This window comes from Danio aesculapii, chromosome 24 (assembly GCF_903798145.1).
Source record: "Danio aesculapii chromosome 24, fDanAes4.1, whole genome shotgun sequence".
NCBI lineage: Eukaryota > Metazoa > Chordata > Actinopteri > Cypriniformes > Danionidae > Danio > Danio aesculapii.
In genome coordinates, this window is record NC_079458.1 from 32,418,590 (window position 1) to 32,442,971 (window position 24,382).

At 33.8% G+C, this 24,382-nt stretch overlaps 1 protein-coding gene across 1 annotated transcript; it reads left to right on the forward strand.

The window, feature by feature from the left end:
* The first annotated feature begins 6,073 nt into the window (after positions 1-6,073).
* On the forward strand, positions 6,074-23,990 carry LOC130218256 (neuropilin and tolloid-like protein 1). The gene is made up of 5 exons (XM_056450400.1): positions 6,074-6,877; positions 8,971-9,024; positions 9,111-9,245; positions 16,077-16,325; positions 23,917-23,990. The coding sequence occupies exons 1-5, from the start codon at positions 6,850-6,852 to the stop codon at positions 23,988-23,990; spliced, it is 540 nt and encodes a 179-aa protein (XP_056306375.1). The 5' UTR covers positions 6,074-6,849.
* Positions 23,991-24,382: the final 392 nt, after the last annotated feature.

Sequence of the window (24,382 nt, forward strand, 5' to 3'; positions counted from 1 at the left end):
GGGGGCCGCACCCCAGTTTCACTTGTTACAGACACTTGTCAGATTTTATTTTAGAGAGCAGGCATGAGGCTGACTGACTGTTTACACAGCACAAAAGCACGTGCTTGTACGCCTGTGACGTGGAGCTGATCCACAAATCACAGTACATTATGATAGATGACCAATCAGAGTCACTTGAGTGCGGGCCTTTTGGAGAAACTAGGAAATATGACAGTCGTTTTCATGTTAGCTGAGTAGCTGTATATAATCAAGGTAAGATATATGAAAAAAGAATGTTATTTCCTTTAAGTGAAACATGACCACACATTAAAATTACATTCTGGACCACCCCCTTAAGGCAACTTAAACCGTTTGAGGAAACCGATTGCTACAAACCATTTGAGTTAAAAAAAAAACTAATCTATATGAGTACTGTAAACTTTCTCCATTTAAGTTGAAGTAATGAGGTATTTAATTATCTCATTAGCTTTAACAGTGAGTTCAAAACTCTTTTCAAATGAGTAGAATTAACTTTTAGTCAATTTTGAGTTAACTATACTCATTTCATTTGATAAAGTTGACTGTTGGGTTTTACAGTTTAGTTTACACTTAAAGGTAACACCTTACAACAACAAAACATGAATAATGATGAACTAATATACAAGTTAAACGTTACTTCATTATGAACTAATGATGAGTTAATGCATGCGCTAATCATTAACTAACTTTACAACATAACTCACATGAGTTCATGTGTAAATAAAGGTGTGGTCACACTGCACTTGTTGGCATATAGACTTCCATTCATACACAAGCGAATGCAGCAGGCCAGAAACGTACGCTTGAGCGACGACTTTTCGTACGACTTTTCGCTCCATTCAAAAGTTCAAGCTTGGTGAACTCTGACCGGCAAAATTGCATCACGTGATTACATGATATCAATAGAAGATCAAAACGGGACCTCTCTGTACAGAAATTTAAAATATAGAGCAATCACTGGCTTTTATCATTGTGTAATCATATTGTTTTATCCAACCCCTTTTCGCAGCACTGCATGGCAGAATTTTGCTCACACACTTAGAGAGCTAGTTTCAATAACTTTGTCTTCCTTCTTCTGAATACATTACATTGTATTCCACTACATAGACTACAATAGCTGAATTCACTGTTAGATTAGATACATTACATTTGCTAGATTCACTGTTTATGTAAAGTAGATTTAAAAAAATAATAATTCCGTAGTTTCTAAGGTGTCAAGGTTGGCGGAGTGGGTAGCACAATCGCCTCACAGCAAGAAGGTCACTGGTTCGAGCCTCGGCTGGGTCAGTTGGCATTTCTGTGTGGAGTTTGCATGTTCTTACTGTGTTCTCACAAGTCCAAATTGGGTAAGCAAAATTGGCTCTAGTGTATGTGTGTAAATGAGAGTGTATGGGTGTTTCCCAGTGATAGGTTGCAGCTGGAAGGGCATCCGCTGTGTAAAACATATGCTGGATAAATTGGCGGTTCTTTCTACTGTGGCGACTCCTGATTAATAAAGAGACTAAGCTGAAAAGAAAATGAAGGAATGAATTTAGTTTCTAAAAAATTTTTTACTGGAAAACTGCAGCACAATAGCTTAAGATCAATCACTTTTACTTAGAGTATACGCAAGGGTCAACGTACAATGCACATGATACAAATTTTCTCATTAAAATTGTGAACGCACTGCTGTATTTTTATAATGTTGCAAATTAAATTTTTATTTTAATGTTGCAAAATGATTTTTATTTATTTTTCTGCAGGTATTAGTCATTTGCCTTGAAGGTGTTAACTCAAAAGGTATTATAGTAACAAAATACTGCATAACAGATCAGAACAACTGAAAACTACTGTCCAATGTGACTATGGAAGCCTACATAGGAGACAAGAGATTGTGCAAACAAGTTAGAAAGTAACCCCATTTGTATAACTCTAGCATGGAAGAATATTAAGACTGTAAGAATATAAAGACAGTTATCGCAGTTTGCATATTTTGAAGACCTGTGTACATGTAAATAATATAATAAATAAGTTATATTAATATTTATTATATACAATTATGTATTCATTCATTCATTTTGTTTTAGGCTCAGTCCCTTTATTAATCCGGGGAGTGAACCGCCAACTTATCCAGCATATGTTTTACGCAGCTGATGCCCTTCCAGCTGCAACCCAACACTGGGAAAATATATAATGATAACTAAAATAACTAAATTATACTTGAAAGGCAGTGCATTCAAATGTGTGTAACAACACAAAGTATATTAGTCTTTATAATAATATATGATAAAGCCTAATAAAGCATATATTACTTTTGTATACATCAGAATCATAATTTGAAATAGAAGTAATAGTCTATGGAGACGGATAAATCTTTTTAGTGTCGAGCACCTGTGTTACCGAATGCTATAAAATGGAGAATATTTTGAAATCCCTTTGTGTTCAACTGTGCATATATGCTAATGTATGTGTTATAACATATACTATGGGCTTCGGGTTTGAACTGATATGGCAAAACCAACACCATTATTAACTATGTGTTCTTTAAAACACTTATGCTAGTGAGTTACTTTTTAAAAATAATTTTGACCTATCACTAAACATTAGGTTTCTGACTAGCTGGGGTTTTGTAAAAAACTGAACTTAGTCATTGCATTTCAGGCAGACATAGAGGTGTTTTTGTTGTTGTTGTTGTTTTACTTTAAAGCATGTTAATGTATTCCAGTACACTCAATAAACAAATTAACTTCATAGCAGAATGTCTATTGAAGCCTAACCCTAACGTTCTAATAAACCAGACTTGACAGTTTACAATTTATGTTTGTTAAGTTTAGGTTTACTGTTTTCATTTTACTCACATTTTAGGAATACCATTTGTGTAATGGTATTTAATAATTTTGAATTACATTTTTCAGACACAAATAATATTCAAGGATTAACAAAACATGTTGATGCACATCAAACTGTCCAACATCAGTACAAGCAGCTTCATCTGGCCTTTTTAATTGATAACTTTTGTCATTAATACTTGTTATAAAGAAGGTCATCTTTAAAGAAAGAGCTCTTGAGGAAATGACCACATTTAATTTCAATAAATTTTCCTTTTTTTTCAGAGCTTCAACATAACATTAAGTGTATCACTGGAAAGATTAATACATTGAGTGTCAAAGTTTACTTCTCAGAGTTGCGTTTTAATGGAGAGGCCCATCATTAGCTCTGTTAAAGCTGCCGCTACTGAGTAAGGAGCAGGGCACACATTGCCTTTTTAATGTCAACATCAATACACTCTCAGTTCTTAGAAAGCCTATTTGGGTCGCAGATACACTTTAGAAATATCATATGTGCCTAAATCCCAATCTTGATCATTTAAATGAAACACTATAAGCTTTTTTGAGCACTTAAACTGTTTTTTGACCATTGAAATATTAACTAGAATATTAGATTTCTTATATTAACTGGATTTGTGGTTGTGCCTGTCTATGTACTGTATGAAAGCATTTGATTTTGTGCTGACTTTCATGTTGTATAAAGATCAGCTGTCTGCAGTGTGCCTCACATTAGCATGCTTAAGAGAGACTGATGTTCTGACAAGACATGGTTTATCACATCAGAGAAATGAATATTAATGCAGACGCAAATTTACAGTTCACAAATCACTTTACATGCTTGTAACTTTTAAGACTCATAAAATTATATATGGCAGCAAGGAAATGCTGATGCTTTTCATTATTAAAATTGCAAATGATGCCAGTTTGCTTCAGAAAGAGAGTGTAAATTTACTGTATGACAAAACTACTATGTATGTATAGGCTATATACAATTGTATATAATGTATACAATTGTATATACAATTGTTGTTATTATTATGATTATGATTATTATTGTTATTATTATTATTATTATTAGCAGTAGTATTAGACAGGGATGGGCAAAAATACACTGAAATGTATTTTAAAATAAAGTAGATTCACCTCAGTTTTACATGTATCAAAATAAACTACAAAATACAGCAGCCACAGCAAGTATCTAAATAAAATACTGTATTTTGAAAATGCTACAAAATACTTTTTCAAGGGAGCATGACATTTCTTTACAAACCTTCTATCGATATGCATATCTGATCAATCCCTTTACCGTTAAACTGACTTTCTCTTTAATTTTCGCTAAAATTTTATACAGAAAGTTCTGTCTTGAAGATGATATTTTTAATCACTGTAAAAACCATGTAATGAAGATCATGAGTTGGAATATAGTACTATATCTCTTGTGTTTCCATCCATTGCGTGGCCAGTGAAACTGCAACAGTCTTATATTTTAAAAGGGTGACATATGAAGAGGTTATTTTATTATTTTGTTCAACAAATATAGATTTGTTTTGTTTTTTGCAATTGAAATATTTAAAACCTAATGTGAAAACATGATTTCTGAAAACTTCTAAAATCTCCAGTTTAAGTCATTTCCATAAATCATGTTTTTTTTTTTTTTTTTTTGCAATTGTACTCTTCACTGCACATAAACATACTCTCTAAAAATACTGAGTTATCAGTTTTTGCAAATAAACTCTTAATATACATCAAGATGCTGCTGTTTAACAGGAGTCTGGAGTTTCTGACCAGTCTGTATAGATTGAAGTATTATTAAATATTTGTCTCTCACATACTGTATTGTGCCACTTTGACATCTCTTCATTAACTGCACACTGCATCTGCAGATCATCTACTGGCATTTGAAACAGCCAATAGGAACCACCACTGTAAGACTTATTTATATGTTGTTTGTCTTATTTTCTTGTCTTCTACATCAATCCATCTAAAACTATTATTTGAACAGTATTGTCCCAAGATTTTTTTCAGTTCTTCTTTAACTGAAATAATCCCAGTTTAGGTTTTATCATTCTAAAGGTTGTCTGAATTTCTTTCCACCTGCAGCACTGAGAACGATTATGTGCTTAAGGACTGATATTTTATCCCATCTCATTTCTTAAGCAAAGATGCTGATGCCAAATTGTACACTATACTGCCATTATATATTACTGGTCTTAGGGAGTGCAGTATACTATTTTCAATGATTGTTGACTTTTGTTACCATTTTTCTGTTATTTTATTTATGTGTGTTGCATAGTTTCCATCCATACTACAAGCATTGACCACCATCTTAATCAATTTTCTGTTCTGATCTCAAGCCTAGGCAAATAGAAAGCATTATTCAGAGCACTATTCTTTTTCGTTTTTGTCATCATGTAGACTTCTTACAAAGTATTTTATAGTATTTTAAAAATACAAAAAATACAAGACACTTAAGTATTTTGATACAAAATATTGACCCGTTTTCATAAACCCCATAAAATACAAATGACAAAATACAGTATTTGAAATGCATGTATCAAATACCCCCCATCCCTGGTAGTAGTTAATAGTAGCAGCAGCAGCAGCAGCAGGTTATTGATTTCATTACTGTTGGAAACAAAAATTATAGATTTTAAACAAATAAAATGTATCACGAAAACTACTTAATATGTAAGCCTTCTTTACTCCAAAATGGTTAGATGGTGGACATAATTTGGAAAATGTTTTCACGTTCCATTAACAGCAACTTTCATCAACCAATTAGCACATAAGTGGAATATTACACTATTATTTTTTCACTTCAAAATTTAAGAAAGGCAATTAATTATTTATCCCAAATGACTTTCACGTAGAAACCAGTTAACACAATAGCTTAACTGTTCATATGTAATCTATCTAAAACGGGCTCGCGTGATTAATCCACATTTAGCTCGCGTCAAGATTATTGATGAATGAAGTTAACATTTTTAAAGCCAGATGAACGGTGTGCTTTTTTCCTGAAAGAGGCTGGCTGTATAAACCCTCGAATGAATTTATAGCGTCTGCATGCTTCGCTACTTCACTCCAATTGTCCGCAGGCTGCAGATGCTCCTCGCCAATCCAGCATTGCAGGTGCAGTTAATGCTGGAGATGCTGATAGTACTTCTGGCTTGATATCCATCTTTTTTTCCCCTCCTTGTTTGTTTTCCTCACGCAGAGCTTCTTCTTTTTTTTTTTTTTTTTTTTTTTTTTTTTTTTGCTTACCCTCTAGCTTTATTCTCTGTGCTGCCGTGTGAGGTGTTCACCGGATCCCGCAGTCTGACCGGCTTTGCGGTGCTTCTTCGAGAGCATCATCTATTCTTCAGCATTAGTGGATTTATGACGAACAGTTCCGTGTGCTGCCGCATCATGTTGACATAACTCTGCCGAAGAACTGAAATTAATGAATGGCTGGAGAGGAGAGATGATATGAATAAACTCTTTGATGTGGAGGGAAGCGGGAAAAGGGTTTTCTACTGAATATATTGGCGAGGAAGCGCGAGAATGAGGCACGTTTCTTGTCGCTGTGAGTTTTCTTGTTGAAGTTGTCTTTGCTCAGCAATGGAAAAACGAATTGGAACGAATATTCGGAGAAGTGCTTATTAGAGATGGATGGGAGCTTTTTCAACCTTTCCCCTTTATGAATCTTTTCGTGGTGACTCTGGAAAGGTGGAGCGATCAGGAAAAGCTAATGACGGACCTATTAATCCATCACCAAAAGCACCAGAGGGCTTTGGAAACGTTTGGATGGAAGTGTTTGCATCTTTTTTTCTGGTTTTATACGAAACTACTAATGCATACTGTAGTTGTGGATCTCTGCTGGAATCTCCGTCGTCATTGATTAATTTATAGAAAAGGGAATCCAGGGCTGTGTTGACATATTTGCTGTGATTTTTCTTTTCTGTATTGCAAATATCCATCTTTTCTTCTGAAAGTATTCCGATCTAAATGGAATTAGTTGAGAAAGCCCTTTGTGAAAGGAATAGACATGGTACATGGGAACAGGTTCCTTCACGGTAAGTCCAGCCACCACTTAACTTCACTCTCTTCTCTCCGTTTCATTTTACGCATGAGGTCTGAATTCACAAGCGTCGACTTTCTCTTTTTCCTTCCCTTGGGAACTTTGTGTGTGATTGTAAACAGAAATCAATTTTGATTAAGCTTCGTTCCTTCTGAGAAAATTATCTCAAACATGTTACTAGCTGATCAGTTTATTTATTTATTTATTTATTTATTTATTTATTTATTTGTTTATTTGTTTATTTATTTATGTTGGCCTAAGACGGTCATTAAGCTGGCTATTAGCTAGTTCAGGTTTGTAGCTATACTGCTATATTCCAAACAACCAATCAAAAACAAAGCAAAAAAAAAAAAAAAAGGCCAAGACTTCAATTTCTTAAACTTATATATATATATATATATATATATATATATATATATATATATATATATATATATATATATATATATATTGATTCGTTTTCTTTTCGGCTTAGTCCCTTTATTAATCTGGGGTTGCCACAGCGGAATGAACCGCCGACTTATCCAGTCCATGTCTTACGCAGCGGATGCCCTTCCAGCAACCCATCTCAGGGAAACATCCACACACACTCATTCACACTCATACGGACAATTTTAGCCTACCCAATTCACCTGTACCGCATGTCTTTGGACTATGGAAAACCCACGAGAACGCAGGGAGAACATGCAAACTCTACACAGAAACGCCAACTGACCCAGCCGAGACTCGAACCAGCGACCTTCTTGCTGTGAGGCGACAGGACTACCTACTCCGCCACTGCGTCGCCTATATATATATATATATATATATATATATATATATATATATATATATATATATATATATATATATATATATATATATATATATATATATATATATATATATATATATATATATATATATAAAGCTTGTATCCTTTCTCGAAGTTTTGTGGTGTTCATTGCTGGGAAAACTTGCATAATATAGAAGCTGCTTTCTTACTGGTCTAAAATGCTTATTATCTAGTAGAATTTAAGTAGTTGCTTATTTAGTATAGTTATTAGATATATAAATAAATGAATGAAGGGAACATTCACACTATTTTTCCAAGTTATGTTTTGTTGCATGTTGGGAAATGTAGTTTGAACTGGTAACTAGCTGGTCTTGGATACGCATTAGCTGGTCTGAACTGATGATTTTCTGGTGCACATGCAATTAAATTGGACAGGCACTTACTCACTGGCCAAACACTAAATCTGTTAAGGCTGCTTTTTACATGATATTAGTTTCTTGCTGGCCTACGATGGTCACTATTATTCTAAGCTTTTAACTAGTTTCATTGGGTATGGCATTTTTTTGCAGCAGCAACAAACCAACTGGGAATAACCTAAGAAATATAGCCAGAATGTATGTTTTTAGCTAGTCAAAAAGTAAGTGACCAACATCTAGCAAACTATCCTATTCTAAAACCTCTACCAGCTGAATACGAGTTAATCAATCCATTTTTTTTGGTTATGTTTTGTTACTCTGTTTGGAAATACAGCTGGTCAAAGATGGTCATTATTAGCTATTGCAAGTTGTTTATTAGCTTATTCAAACTGGTGATTTGCTAATCCACATTTTGGTAAACTGCAGTACCTTAGACTAGCAACTAGTCAATTACAAGTTGTTCATAGCATTTAAAAAAATATATTTTCAGCTTATTATTATTTCTATTCTAAATTAATGCAGCAACTACTAAAATTCTACTAGATATTAAGCATTTCAGACTAGTAAGAAAGCAGCTTCTATATTGTCTTGGAAACCAACAACCAACAAGCTAACAGCTAGTTATGCCATGTGGTTAAAATGGTTAGCTTCTAGTCAATGGTACGATTGGACCAGCTAAAAAAACGGAGAACAGTTACCAATTAGGCTTTTGCTTCCCAAACATCTAGTACATCCACAGCAAACAAATCAGTCCCTTTCCATTATTTACAATTTTCAGGATTCAAGTCCATAAAAAAAAAAGATTACATGTAAGCACAACACTGTTCCAGCCAGCTTCATGTTCATTATGAGTCCACACGATTCTATGCTGTTTTGATCTTAAATCTTTTGTCTCAGTTGTTGCAGGTCTTCTCATGCTTGGGTTGTCTGGGGCAACAAAGAAGGAAGCAGGTAATGATGTTTTGTCACAGAATACCCACCCACTCTCCATCTCCATGTTTCCTGGCAATCTCTGACATTTGACTGCTCTCTCTCAGTGAAAAACAATTCAGGAGTGCAGCCAGCAGGGCAGTGTGGAACCTGGGTGAAAGAACCGGAGGGAGGCCTCTTCACCTCAGCCAATTACCCAAACAAATATCCCCCAGATCGAGAATGCATCTACATCATTGAAGGTACAAAAGAGGAACAACCCCAAAAAACAAAACATTGTTTGAATAGTAAAAGCAGCACAAAAACAAATCTGTCACGTGACACTTGGACGGTGGGGGTTGTTTTGAACTGTTCAGTAGCGCAGCGGCACTCACAGTGAAAGATGCAGGAGCACTCAGTTGATTGTTAATCCAATGCAGCACTATTATGATGCTAACAAACACTAGTGATTTCTCTTTTGCATTAATAACAGAGGCATCTATAGATCAACAGTCTCTTAATATCTGAACGCCAATTTGATTTTCAGAATTAGATTTTATATTGGAACTAGAATTAGAAACTGTCTCTCAGTCACATATGTTAGCATTATGCATTGTGCCTTGTAGCTGATAATCAAATAGAAAAAAGAAGCTAGTAGTAATTGTCTTGCAATTGGATTATTTATTACATTCATAATAAGATTACAAATATGAACAAAACATCATCATTTCACTAATCATTCCTTACTTAATCCAGCCTGATCTCATTTTACGTTTAATCAGTTTAGTTGCTAATTCGAATTAATTTGTATGAGTTCAGTCATACGAAAATGTCCAATTTTAAAAAGGAGGCATAGCACCCAACACCACCTCTAAACCCAAACGTCATCAGGGATAAGCATATCGTACTAAATAGTATGACTGAAATTGTACAAATTTATAAGAATGAGCCACTAAATCAAAAAGTTTTGGAAATGTCACATCAATTTCTCACGTCAACACATGAATTTCTCATGTGATCATGTTTTTCACTTACCACACTCCACCTAATATGGACAACATATATAACACATAGAGAACATGGAATCACATGGGATTTACACCAAAAATACACATTTCCCTTGGTATGTCACGTTTACATGTTTTACATGTGACTTCATGTGATTGCATTTGCAAATTTCCAAGTGAAACTCGTGTAACATTTCTCTAAAGGATCACAAACTGTATGAAGTGTGTTTTATATACACTGAAACAAAATAACGCAAGTAGAAATATGGCAGTTGTCCGTTTTACGTTTTGCATATTTACTAATTTGTATGAATCTTATTCATACAAAAGTGAAACATTTATTTAGAAAAAAGAAAGTAACCATGAATGGAGTTCATCAATGGAGTGTGATCATATTGCACATAGTGCTCAAATTATTTGGTAAGAATTCAACCAAATTAACATATACTCCACCAAAAACATAAAAGAGTCAAAAAATTGCCATGGGATTCTTTTTGGGCTAATTCATGTACCTTTGTGTAGTTATAAAATATTTTGAAATACATAAAAAGCATTAATTGTCACCCCTAAACCTAGTTATCATAAACTCAAATCAGTGGCATAAAGCAGACAAAAAAGTAAGCATATACTTTATTAGCCACAGATTTGCCAACATTTTTGTTACAAACTTCTGTTGGAAATAGGGCTGAGTGATTCATGATATTGCAATAGAATTGTTAATATTACAATAAAATTCATTCATTCATTCATTAATTTTCTTTTCGGCTTAATCCATTTATTATCAAACTATTACAATAAAATGTACGTCTATAATAATGACTAACTTTTAACAGTTTTATTAGATATATGAATTCATTCAAAATAACCCATTTAACAATTTAATAACCATTAAAATACAGGTTTGGTTTAATTTGAGGAGATTATACAAAAATATATTGCTCTGAATCACCAAAAAATTATATAATTATTTTGCAGACCTTACTTGATAAAAAGCAAAAATACAGTGTATTGTTTTTAATTGATTGTTTTCTCATTTCTTAATATGTTAAAAGAATAATTAAATACCTTTATGCTATAATTATTTTCAGAAGACACAACGGGGTCTATTTTAACAGTTTGGGCGCAAAGTCTAAAGCACATGGTGCAAAAGCATTAAGTGCGTGTCCGAATCCACTTTTGCTATTTTAAGGACTAAAAAATAAGATTTGCGCCACAGCGCATGGTCTAATAGGGTTGTGTTTATTCTCTTAATGAGTTATGGGTGTGTTTTGAGCATAACGTGCATAAAACTAATCAGAGTCTATACTCCCATTCCTTTTAAGAGTCAGTTGCATCACGCCCTGGTGCATTTGCTATTTACATGGAGAAATTTGTAAGCGGAAAAGCTGAACGCTTCACTAACGAGAAAACAGTTAAACAGAGCATCTGCAGCAGGAGGATAAAGAATGAGCCTCCTCCATTCGGCCTCTTTACTTTCTCTTTACTTTTACTCTTTACTTCTTTACTTTCGTGGATAAGGAAACGGTGTTGTACGCACTCCACTGAATACATACATTAGCCTATGTAATTAATTTAGTTTGTTAAGCGTAAAGATTTGTTTCAAAACTATTTCTGGTAACACTTTATAATACGTACACACCATGAATCATTTATTAAGCATTAGCAAATAGTGACTACACAATTTGTTGAGCATTATCTCTACATTAATAAACGTTAGTAAACAATTTTTAACTACAGCTACAAATGCTGTATTATTGACTAAAAGCATGTGTATAATGTGCCTAATGATTGTGTCTTTATAGTTTGTTAATGAGTAATTTTCATTACTAAATTAAGTATCGCATTATTTACAAACCAGTAAATTGAGAATAATTGGTGGTTTTTAAGAGCATTCAGAATGAGTTAGTAAATGAATAGTGAACTATTGAAATCAACGTTTATATATCTTATTATTCAGATGTATAATATTGGTTACTATGTATGTTAATAAATGCTTTATTAACACAACTTCATCCAGTTTTGTGACCTAATCTAATGTAAGGACTATTTATGCTTTATAAATCCCTTATAAATGACAATTAAAGGCTCTAAGAAAATAAACGACTTTATTCAATTCTGTTCATTTAAAGATACACAAATGAAACTGGATCAAATAAAAAATTAATCTTTGCAACCTTACTCAAAATAAAATTACATTTACAATTTAGACATTGCTAAATAACATTGAAATGTTGTATCATAATATTTGTTAAATTATTATATTGTTGTTTTATCCAAATTTTACAGTAATTTTGCAATAGTTTTATTTTTAGATAGGATTGCAAAGATTATTGTTCATTTAATACTAAGCCTAATTGTCATTTATTAGGATTTCACGAAGCATAAATAGTCCTCACTTTAGATTAGGTCACAAAATTGCATAAAGCATTTATTAACATACATAGTAACCATTACTATACGTCTGAATAATAAGATGCACGTTGATTTCAATAGTTTATTAATCATTTACTTATTCTGAATGATCTTAAACACCATCGGCTACTCTTAAATACAACTGGTTTGTAAATAATGCAATACTTAATTTAGGAATGAAAAATAGATCACTCACAAATTATGAAAAAACAGTTATTAAGCACATTATAAATGTGCTTATTAGTTAGAGCAAATAGCATTTGTAGCTGCAGTTATAAACTGCTTACTAACATTTATCAATATAGAGTTAAGGCTTAACAAATAATGAATTCACTATATGCTAATGCTTAATAAATGATTCATAGTGTGTAGTTATTATGAAGTGTAACCCTATTTCTGAATTCAGTTGTAATTTCCAGCAAACAAATAAATGAACAATAATAAAGAAGTGTGGTCAAAAAACTGAGTTATATCTAAACACACGTCCTATGCCCCATATGGTCCAAAACCTGACAGGTAGGCAAATCTAACCTTGTTTTTATTAAAACAAATATAAATATGCATATAATAAATAATACTACTACTAATAATAACATTATACAAAAGCAAATTGTCATAAATAAGCTGAAAAAAGCCGCGCGAGATGAAAAAGCCATGTAGGCAGTGGTTTTTATATTTATGTAGAAAATAATCATTTTTGGTATGCATGCACCGATACTACTTTTTTACAAACCAATACGAGTACGAGTATTTTAATGCTTGTACTCGCCGACACCGAGTACCGATACTTCATAGATTTGGTTTCAATTAAGTTTATTTGTTTGTTTTATTTTTTGTTTGTTTTTTTGCCTGTAACAAGGATGAACACAAAAATCTTTAACAGAAGGCTGTTCCAAGCCAAAAATATACACACATTGTTGATAACCTTGCGAATCCAGACCTTATCTATTAACGCTTAAGCATGGACAATTAAAGGATGAGTTATCCTTGAGCTAACATGCGTCCACGACTTCACACATTACACAAAGTGTGTGCAGTATACATTGGCATTGCATATTGGGGACGCATAAATCCCTGTTATGCGCGATTCTTTCATATTCACGAGTCCTGCCGTTAATCTGCTGGCAGGTAATCAAAAGATAGGCTACTTGATGTTTAACTAGGGTGGGTCGCAGGTAGATAAGATCAATAGCCATAAATACGCAATGCATACTCTCATTTTAAAAATCACGTGACCATCATCTCACAATGTTTATTAATAAATAATCTTATTTTTATTGAAACAAAAGTGATTTAGCGATGCCGACAAGCCATCTGCAGAGAAACAAAGCAACAATCGCGAAAACCGCAGTGATCCCTTTTTCCGAAGTTCAGCTGTTCTTTTTTGCACTTGATTATTATGCGTTTAATGTAAAAAAAAAAGCAAAAATAAATAGGCCTGCAAGAGTGTATCCTGTGTGTGTGGGTCTTTTATCATGGAAGCCGCTCTCTTCCAAAACCGAAAGTTGCGTCGTCTGTCTGGCAGTTTTTCGGCTTTTAATCGAATAAAGTTAATTTAGATGAGCCAATATTAAAAAATTGCAGTAAAGTAACTGTGACGTGCGGCCACATCGAATCTGAGATCTAATCTCATCTCTCTCTCACTGTCATTCAGACATTGATACATAGACGCCACACAAGTGCGAACCTGAGGCTGGTACCAGCTGACAGTATAGCTGAAGCCTTTGTGAAATCTGTCAAAATACAACACTGAAATTAACAGCCATAAATGTCTTTGAGCCAAAAAGTCTATCTGTAGGATATCTGTAAAAACACAATCAGAGCAGTGTTATGTAGAAGTTGTGTAGCCTAATAATTATATTAATTCTAATAAAATTAAATTCAAAATAAACCATTCATTGTATTTTTTGTTTGATAAAAAATATACGGAAACGAAAAACAATCAAAGGGTGTCTAGTTTGTATTAAAGTGTTTTAATATTAATAAAAATATGCTTAGCCTTTTTAAGCTTAACGACTATATACGCTGCCAATAGGCAAGCCATTCAAAAAATATAATTTTACTGTGTACTGGGTTATAATATATATATTTTACAATAAAAACTGAATGTAGCATAACACATCAGACCTGTAGGCCTATAGTCTATGCATTGTGTGAACGTACAGGGAGGTGTTGGTCAATAGTCATACTGCGCACCACGTTATTGAACTCCAATATCTCTGAGGGAAATTAGGTTACCCGATAGCCTATATTAACATGAGAGATTTTAAAAATAAAAGGCATTTTAAAAAAAAAAACAACAACAGGCAAATCGCTAGTGTGAGAGAGAGAAAGAGAGCGCGGGCGTGAGAGCTCGAAGCTGGTATCGATATAACCAAAAGCAAGATCATATTGTTATAAATATTCCATTAACGATACTTATCGAAATATTTATACATTTACATGACGTGTTTATTGATTGTGTGATCTGTATAGGCTGTCTGATCTTACAAGCTGTAAACTGACACGCACGCGGTGACCGCAGTGATGTTCAGCTTTGATGAGGCACTTTTATTTAGCCTGTAGTCTTGTATATGTTTCATTACTTAAAATTTCTTTCATTTTTTTATTTATAGTTTATATATAAAATGAATGCTAGCTTGTTTAGCTGTGATCATTGTGCAAGGATCATATTTCATATTCGGTTTATTCTTCAGTAGCCTATATAGATTCATTAATAATGTATTTTATAAATGGATTGTTTATGAGGACTAAGCTATTAATATATAATACATTAGGCTAATTCAAACATGAAGACATTGAAGTCAGGTAGGCCAACCAATCACATCCATGTAGTGAATTACTGTTGAGTGGTATCGGTGTGTGGTATCGGCCTTTCATGTCCGATATGAGTACAAGTTTAACCAAGTATCGGCCCAATACCCGATACTGGTATCGGTATCGGTGCATCCCTAATTTTAGGAATATTTTAATCCTTTAATTCTTTTTCATTTGTAAAGATATTTGCATATTGCTGTACATCCTGTTTGTATTAAGCAATGTGTTCATGTTAAAGGCGCACAACTAACCCGCTCTGCGCTGGACTTTAGACCTGCTTTCAGCTGGTCAATTACGCAGTCTATTTTAGTTCCTCAAAATAACAACATGGCAACAATGCACCTTAACACACCTCTTTTCTAGACCGGAAAACACATAAGTGCACAAAGTGGCGCAAATGTATTTACTATTTAAACAAGGTGGCGCAACAAATTGCACCAAATTTATTGTACGCCTTATTGCGCTGGGTGTATGATAGGGCCCAATGTTTGGCACAATGACACAATAATCAGAATTTAGAAAGTAATGAAATGGAAATATAAAATTCAGGGGTCTCTAAATTAAAAAGTAGCTGACGTTTTTGTACCAAATTAATGCTTAAGAAATATTGTGATAATTACATCACCTGAAATGCAAAAGAGAAATAATGTTAATAATAATAATAATAATAATAATAATAAAGTTAATATGTATATGTTTAATAAAAAAATGTATGTATCTATTTATTTATTTTTTCCATGTTGAGTGATTTCATTAATCATATTTGTTGATCATATCACCAGCACTAGTTGGACATATGATATCATGCATCATAAATTACAGCTGTCAGTTTTCATGATTTTCTTTTCCCCTTTGCAGCTCCCCCGAGACAATGCATTGATCTTTTCTTTGATGAAAAGTATTCAATTGAGCCTTCATGGGAATGTAAATTTGACCATATTGAAGTCCGGGATGGACCCTTTGGCTTTTCTCCAATAATTGGACGCTACTGCGGACAGCAGAACCCTCCATATATCAGATCAAGCGGCCGCTACCTATGGATAAAATTTGTTGCAGATGGTGAATTGGAAGCCATGGGATTTTCTGCAAGCTACAATTTCACATCAGGTACTGTTTTACGCTCCTTTATGCAATGCCAGTAATGTTTATGATTGGTACATATTGATTTATTTTTACACCAGCAAGTTTTTGGCTTTTCTTGATGGTCTTAAAGAGTTTGGAAAACTCGCTAACCTCTGGTTATTTTTATGCCTCGCATGTCGACTTGAATTCCTGATGCAATCAGTATCTGCTCTTCAAAATCCAAGCTGCTGATTCATATAGTGATTGTTGTGGGTTCACGTTGGAGCTGCCAATGATCATAATCTGCACTTGAGCTTGTTAGTCATATTTTAATATCATTAATGAGCAGCCTGTATGTTCTAATTCATTTAAACCGTTTTAAATTGTTTACCTTGATCAATTCTTAGAGGCACAATGATTGCTGACAGCTATTCTCAGTACCTGCTTCAGATGTTAAAGATTGCCAATAAGATGCTAAGTGGTAACAACAACATCATTCCGCATATAATTGATTTCACTCGTCCTCAAAGGAATCCTCTGAAAATATGCAGCACATCACACCACGGTTGGTTGTTATCCGGCGTCTCATTCTAAGTCTATTAAAAGCCGTTGCTTTCTGATCATTTGCCTTGATTTAAAATGGAATCTCTGAAGTAAGTCTGAACAGTAATACTGTACCTGAGTTCAAGAGAGAGTTGGTGCATAAATACTGTGCAAAAAAAATAAAAAATAAATTGCCAAAAGCGATCTTAGAATAAAGCTGCAACTAAAGTTGTAAATACAGAAGAATTTCACAGAGCGGGTTAGGCTTTAAGGGCCTTGCAGATGAATTGCACAGCTGTGGCACTGGGTGCAAGAGAAAGTAGCACACAATTGAAGGCAGCACTGATTTAGAATCATATCTGAAAAATGAGTTATGAGCTGAGACGTCCTCCCCTCATCCCATTGTGAGTCAAGAGGAAATTCTTTCGCCAAGTTGTACAGAAACTGTTCAGCGCGAATGGATTCAGACTCTCGCTTCGCAAACTTGCCAGGGAAGAAACACACAGCTTCCTCTAGTCTTGATAAGGAATATCAGTGGCATATAGTTTGCATAATTAAGGAGATAAAAGTCCCTGAATTCACTTCCCTTGATGTTCCCCCAAAAAAGTGGAGAGCGCATCTGCTGTGCTGCAGCCAATGGTAACACATGCTAATGCGGAAGGTACAACAGATGAATGAAAAGCAGGGGATGAGGAAGGATAGAAATTGCACGTATTCATCTTCCTTAGAAATTTGCACATTTTTTTCTCTGCAGAAAGGAACGTTCTTGTATTTAGCTGAAAATGGGATCTGCTTATTATCACAAAACAGCCACTCAATCAAACATGTGTCAGTCTGTGGTGTAAAAGAGAGGGAATTTATTCCGAGTTCGTCATCCTGGGGCTCTGGGCAGCACAAGTTCTGAAATTTCCTCATTAACTCTGCGCTCATATCAAATCAAATACATCAGTGCAAGTGCAACTGACTTACAGATCAGATCTTAAGGTTTTTTGTGGGAGTGTGTGTGGAATCATGTGATTAACTTTATAAAACCTATTGATTTTAGACTCTGGGTTTGCTCTAGGGTATTGACTGAAAATATGGTTTGGAATCCACAAATCATTGTTTAAAAATTGCTGGAATGTTTTCATGATATTGATTTTTTGTAACTATGCTCACTTATTCTTCTGACAATGCAGATGAAATACCATAATGCAAAAAAAAATCTCTGAAAAATATTTTCATTTGTCATTCAGCACAGAATCTTTAAGACAGACAACAAAACCTGATTGCTGAGCTGATAACTCTTGACAGCTGATTTTGTTTGATGGAAAATTTGCAAATGATCAATGATGATCAAATGATTTCAAGTTCTATTTGGTGAATCAAAAACATACAATGAAATCAATGAAGTCCTTGAATGAATGATTTTCAAATCAGTTCTGTTGACTTTTATGAGCAGGGGTCTTTTTCTTTGTCAAGTATGGTACTGTTGGCAGTGTAAACAGAAGCTTTATCAGTGTGATCTGTATCAAATTGTACTTTTCTGTACTAAACTGATGAGGCATTAGAAACAAAAATGACATCAGTAAAATAAAATCAAAATCAGTTAATAAGGAAGCAGGGGAATTGCCTTGATATTATAAAACAGTGTGACTAGAGGAGTTACTATTTGAGTGAAAGACACATACTGTATATTGTGAGCAGTTAAGTTCAACCTTTGAGTGATTTTGAGTTAGTTTTATGTAAACAAGAGTACAGTGATACTATAATTATTTTTAGTTGGTATGTATACCAAAATTATACAGCATGACTAGTGATGTACGATTCTCAAGCAATTGACTTATGTTAGCGTCAACATACAATGCAATTAGTGAAATCAATTCTTGAGTGAATGACATTTTTTGAACTGGTTAGTAAGTCTTTACTAGTGCAATCAGGATCTGGAGCAAATTCATTTTCTGTGTAGTGGATTAAAAACGTTCAGCATGACCATGAAGTTCATTAGCAAGTAGATATCACTAGCACAACCATTCATTTTATTTATTTATTTATATATATATATATATATATATATATATATATATATATATATATATATATATATATATAGTGATTACAAAAATGTAAAAATGTATTGATTTGTTTTGATTCACTAAACAGCAGGACCTTCATTTTAATTTCACTCCACAGACTAAAAACTGCTTACAAGGTGGTTGATTCTTAAAGTGACAGTTTACCCAGAAATAAAGATTTGTCACTACTTATTCATCCTGGTGTGGTTTTTTATTACTATTATTATTATTATTATTATTATTATTATTATTATTATTATTATTATTATTATTATTATTATTATTATTATTATTATTATTATTTTCAAAGGGGGGGAATGTCCTATTTCATCATCATGTTTGGACTTGATATAATGGCAGTAAATAGCAACCAGGTTCAAGCTTTAAATATATGATAGCGTTTGGAAAAAAAAGCAGACCACCTTTTTATGGTAAATGAAACCAGTAAAATAACAACAGAGTGAGTAAAGAATCACGAATGACTGAATTTAATTTAATGCATGAACCCAAAATTCTGTCATCATTAACTCACTGTTCACTTTTTACTAACCTGAAAGAGATTTGTTTGAAGAAGCTGGAAACCTGTAATCATTGAATTCCATAGTATCTGTTCAGCTGTGCGATTTGGGGAAAATATCTAATTGAGATTTACGATTTAATTTTGGAGTCAAGCTTCAGCTCAATAATCTGTAAGCCGTAGCAGCAATTCTGCAACAGCTCTTAAAAATGACCTGTTTTTGTTCTGTGTCTGTGACTTTGAAACCAAAATATTCCCATATTACAAATGCAGGTTTTTTTAGATTAATTCGTCTATCAATGCTTCTGAAGCAGAAGACACCATAATCCCACTTGTCAGTGCTTTCCTGATTGTTTTCTTCTTTTTTTTTTTTTTATTGTGGACGTAGTTTGATCGCACAATTCTGATTGGGCAGAGCGAAAGTGTGCTCACTCAATTGGCTAGTACGGCACAGCTGGTGATCTGTCGATTTGACCTACCTTGTCAGATTGTCCTACCTTCCATTCAAACAGTAGGTAGCACATTTTGATGACGCAATATGCTACCCATTAGATTTTGCTACCAGTGTAAATTTTAATTTAGATTAGTGTGATATGAAGCTGTAAAATCGCCCTAACCTACCTAATCTCTAACCCCAACCTCAGAACCATTTAAACAGAGTGTTAGTAGCACAATCTGATGGGTAGGATAAAATATTAGAACACCTGTTGTCACGCATTTGCTCTGGGAAGAGGAAATTAATATATTTCATATTGCAGCCTCTTGCAATTAACTAATCGCAACGTTCAAATTGTAATTGCAATTTGATTTCGATTAATCCAACAGCCCTAGTATCTGTTAACCATTAAGTAAATGGTTACAGATTTTCAGCTTTCTTCAAAATATCTTCTTTAGTATTTAGCGGAAAGAGAAAAGAAGGAAAATCCTAAAGGTTTGGAACTCCTTGAGGGCGAATAAACTATCCCTTTAAGGACTTTTTAAAAGATTTATGTCACTAAAGTATATTAAAAGAACTGCAATACAATATTTCTCAAGACTCCCGAGTTAAAAATTCCATTGAATGTCATATAATGAATGTAGATGTTATACTTGCATAACTAAAATATGTCTTTCCCCTAAATGAAAAGTAAAAATGTTTGGTCAGAAGTTGTGATAGTGCTGTAAATCTACATCTTTTTCAACATGCACCCAGATGTAGGCAGTAGGTAGTTTTAAATGTCAGAGTTTCCAATTTGGTTTGAAAGTAATTAAAGGTATTTTCACTCAAGTTTAGTTTAATCTGTAATTGCAGATGCATGGCATAATCCATTGCTGAACGTTGGATGGCTCAGTGATAGAAAAGTAGAATGATGTGCACACTGTGTGTAATTACTTCCTGATATCGCGTGAAAATAAAAATGGTTGTGTGCAGTCGCTCCCAGCATTCAGATGCAGTTATCATGCAGACGCTGAATGAGTTCATTCCAGCAGTCAGATCTTCGTAGATAGACATCATGATGTCAGTTTCACTCACAACCCCATGAAAAAAAGGGTTTCTTTCAGAATTGTAAAATTAATGGCAAAGAAACTGCAATGATACATTAAATTGAGCATGTTATTTCAAGTATTTAAAATATTTATTCACCCTCCACTTGAATGAAGCCTGCTTAAGTTTTTTTCTTTTGTTGAAGATATTTTAAAGATTGTTGGTAACAGGCAATCATTGATAATTGTTCCTATTATGGAAGGAATTGGCTACCAGTTACCAACATTCTTGAAAATAAATAAAGACAGATGTTTTTTTTTTTTTTTATTCATTGACCTGTCATTTAGGGTGACAGTGTGGCTCAGTGGTTAGCACTGTTGCCTCAGAGCAAGAAGGTTGCTGGTTCAAGTCCTGCTGGGTCAGTTAGCATTTTGTTTGGAGTCTGCATGCGGTACAGGTGAATAAACTAAATTGGTCGTAGTGTGTGTGTGTGTGTGTGTGTGTGTGTGTGTGTGTGTGTGTGTGTGTGTGTGTGTGAATGATAGTGTATGGATGTTTCCCAGTACTGGGTTGCAGCTGGAAGGACATCTGCTGTGTAAAACATATGTTGGAAAAGTTGCCGGTTCATTCCGCTATGGTGACCACTGATGAATAAAGGCATCAAGTCGAAGGAAAATGAATGAATGAATGAATGAATGGATGAATGAATAACCTGTTAGTTATGAGATTGACTTGATTTTTGGCTCTTTGTTGGATTTTTACTTTTTAATTTTTTATTTTGTTTGTCTATTGTAAAGAAAACATTCAAAATGCACTTTTCAGTGTTGGTGATTTCTTACGATCAAACTCAGTTTATAGATTTGTTTTGGCTTACAAAGGGATAAGTTTATACATTATTTGCCTGATTCTATACATTTTATTAAACAAAAAGGTTATTTTTTTCTTTTCTGAATGTTTCGTTATAAAAAAGACACAAAAGAGTGAACCTAAACCCCCTCTGTTAAAAAAATAAAAAATAAAAATAAATCTTTACTCTAATAATAATAATAGTAATAATAATTATAATAATAATAATAATAGTAATAATAATAACAAACAAACAAACAAATAAATACATACTGTACGTGCATAAATAAAAAAAAAATTAACCTGCCTTTATCCAATGTTTTTTATTTGTGCTAGCAATGTATACAATTTGCCACATATTCAATGAAATGAATCCCTTTTTACATATTTAAACATGACAGTTTAGAAAACTACTTAGAATAAGGCACAATAAGTGTTTGGCTGGATTTGTTGCTATTTTCAGAGCCGCGCAACCCTAATTTTCATGTTTTGCACCACGTTGTTTAAATAGCAAATCTATTTGCGCCACATTGTTGACTAATGGGTATTCCGGTCTAAAAAGGAGGTGTGTTAAGGTGTTAAGGTACAAGCAATACATAAATATCTTCACATATCAAAAAAGGATTAAAATGTTACAAAAAACGATTATTTTCTACATAAATATAAAAACTATTACCTCCATGCTTTCTTCAACAATGCTTTATGACAACTTGCATTTGTACATTGTTATTATTAGTAGTAGTATTATCTATTACCTGTATATGCATATTTATATTTGTTTTGGTCCCACTTTATATTAAGTGTCCTTAACTACTCTGTACTTGCATCAAAAAATAAATACAATGTATTTACTGTGTTCATAATGTATTTGAGAACATGTGTGGTGCTCTTGAGTTGGGATAGGGGTTAGGTTATGGACATGTTTGGTGGTGTGGGTAAGTTTAAGGGTAGGTTGAGGTGTAATGGATGATCAACAGTGTATTTACAAATGTACAGAAGTTAGTTACAGATGTAATTACATACATATATTTAATCAATCATAAGTACACAGTAAATACATGTATTTACATGTATTAATTTCTGTGCCTAATTATTAATTCCTGTGTAAGTACATATTAGTTAAGGCCACTTAATATAAAGTGGGACCTTTGTTTTAGTAAAAACAAGTTTAGATTTGTCCACCTGTTGGGTTTTGGAGACATATGCATCACCATATGGGACAAAATAATAGGACATGTGTTTGCATAAAACTTTGACTGCACTTTATTATTGTTCTATTATTTGTTTGCTGGAAATTAGATCTGAATTTAGAAATAGTTTTGAAACAAATCTTTGTGCTTAACAAACAAAATTAAATATGTTGGCTAATGGATGTCTTCAGTGGAGTGTGTACAACGCCGTTTCCTTATCCACGAAAGTGAAAAAGTAAAGTAAAAGTAAAATAAAGAGAAAGTAAAGATGCTGAATGGAGGAGGCTTGTTCTTTATCCTTGTGCAGAGGGTCTATTTAACTGTTTTCTAGTGAAGTGTTCAGTTTTTCCACTTACAAAGTCCGCTATGTAAATAGCAAATGTGCCATGGCACGACGCAACTGACTCTAAAAGGGAACAGGAAGTGAGATTCGGATTGGTTGCACATTATGATCAAAACACACCCATAACTCATTAGGAAAATAGGCACAACCCTGTTAGACCATGCACCAGGGCACAGAGTGTATTTTTCCGTCCTTAAAATATAAAAAGTGGATATGAACATGACCTTAATGCTTTTGCGCCATGCGCTTTAGACGTTGTGCCTAGATCATTAAAATAGAGCCCTTAATGTAATCCACCAACGGGAGATGTATGGTGATACATTGTACAAGCAATTATCTCTTGATGTGTGCTTAAATAGTGTTCTTCGAAACATGATTTTACAGTGTGCAAAACCTGATAAAAGTAATATTAAACTCAGCTGTGAACAGGGACTTTGTACATTTAGCTATTTGTCTCCTTCAATCCCTCCGTCCATCTGTCCTTCTCTTCACCTCTCCTTCTCACTATCTAGAAAACTCACACGTTCATTCTCCTGAGTCTCACTTCCTTGTCTCCCAGGCTTGACTGACCTTATTACCCCACCTCCTCTTTTCCAAGAGATAAAGCTGTGTTACCAGACAAGATCTGGCTGGGTTAAATAACATGGAGAGCTGCTCCCCTCATGTGTCTTTCCCCAGGCCGCTGGCTGTTTGAAGCCTTTGTCCCAGCTGTAAACAGACGCAGCAGTAATAAGAAAAACAAGACGGACTAAAAAGCATTTCAGGGACCGCTTTCTTGATCCAGTGGCCATTTAATAACCTTGTTTGGGGAAACCTCGTGTGGCCTTTTCCTCTTTTCATTTTCAATGACTTTGTTGAATGCAGGGAGAGGAAGGGGCAGGTTGAATGCAGCAGCAGTCCCTGGGAACCAAATGTCAAAAACTGCCAAGAATATACTTCTTCTGTTATTTGTGATGTTATGTCTTTCAGCTTTTGTTTTGCTTATAATTCAATATAAATATTAGATGAAAGGGTAACACTTTACAGTAAGGTTTCTTTAGCTAATTAGAGTTTATGTATTTACTTTTATGAACCAAGACGTGTACAGTGTTTTTTAATCATAATTCAACATTTACTTATGCATTATTAAAACCCAAAGCTGTGT

What these genes read in the sequence shown, in the direction of transcription:
- LOC130218256 (XM_056450400.1), top strand. Translation starts at nt 6,850, where the DNA reads ATGGTACATGGGAACAGGTTCCTTCACG. An exon ending in TGGGAACAGGTTCCTTCACG is followed by an intron (nt 6,878 to 8,970) that starts GTAAGTCCAGCC and finishes CTTTTGTCTCAG; the next exon opens with TTGTTGCAGGTCTTCTCATG. An exon ending in GGCAACAAAGAAGGAAGCAG is followed by an intron (nt 9,025 to 9,110) that starts GTAATGATGTTT and finishes GCTCTCTCTCAG; the next exon opens with TGAAAAACAATTCAGGAGTG.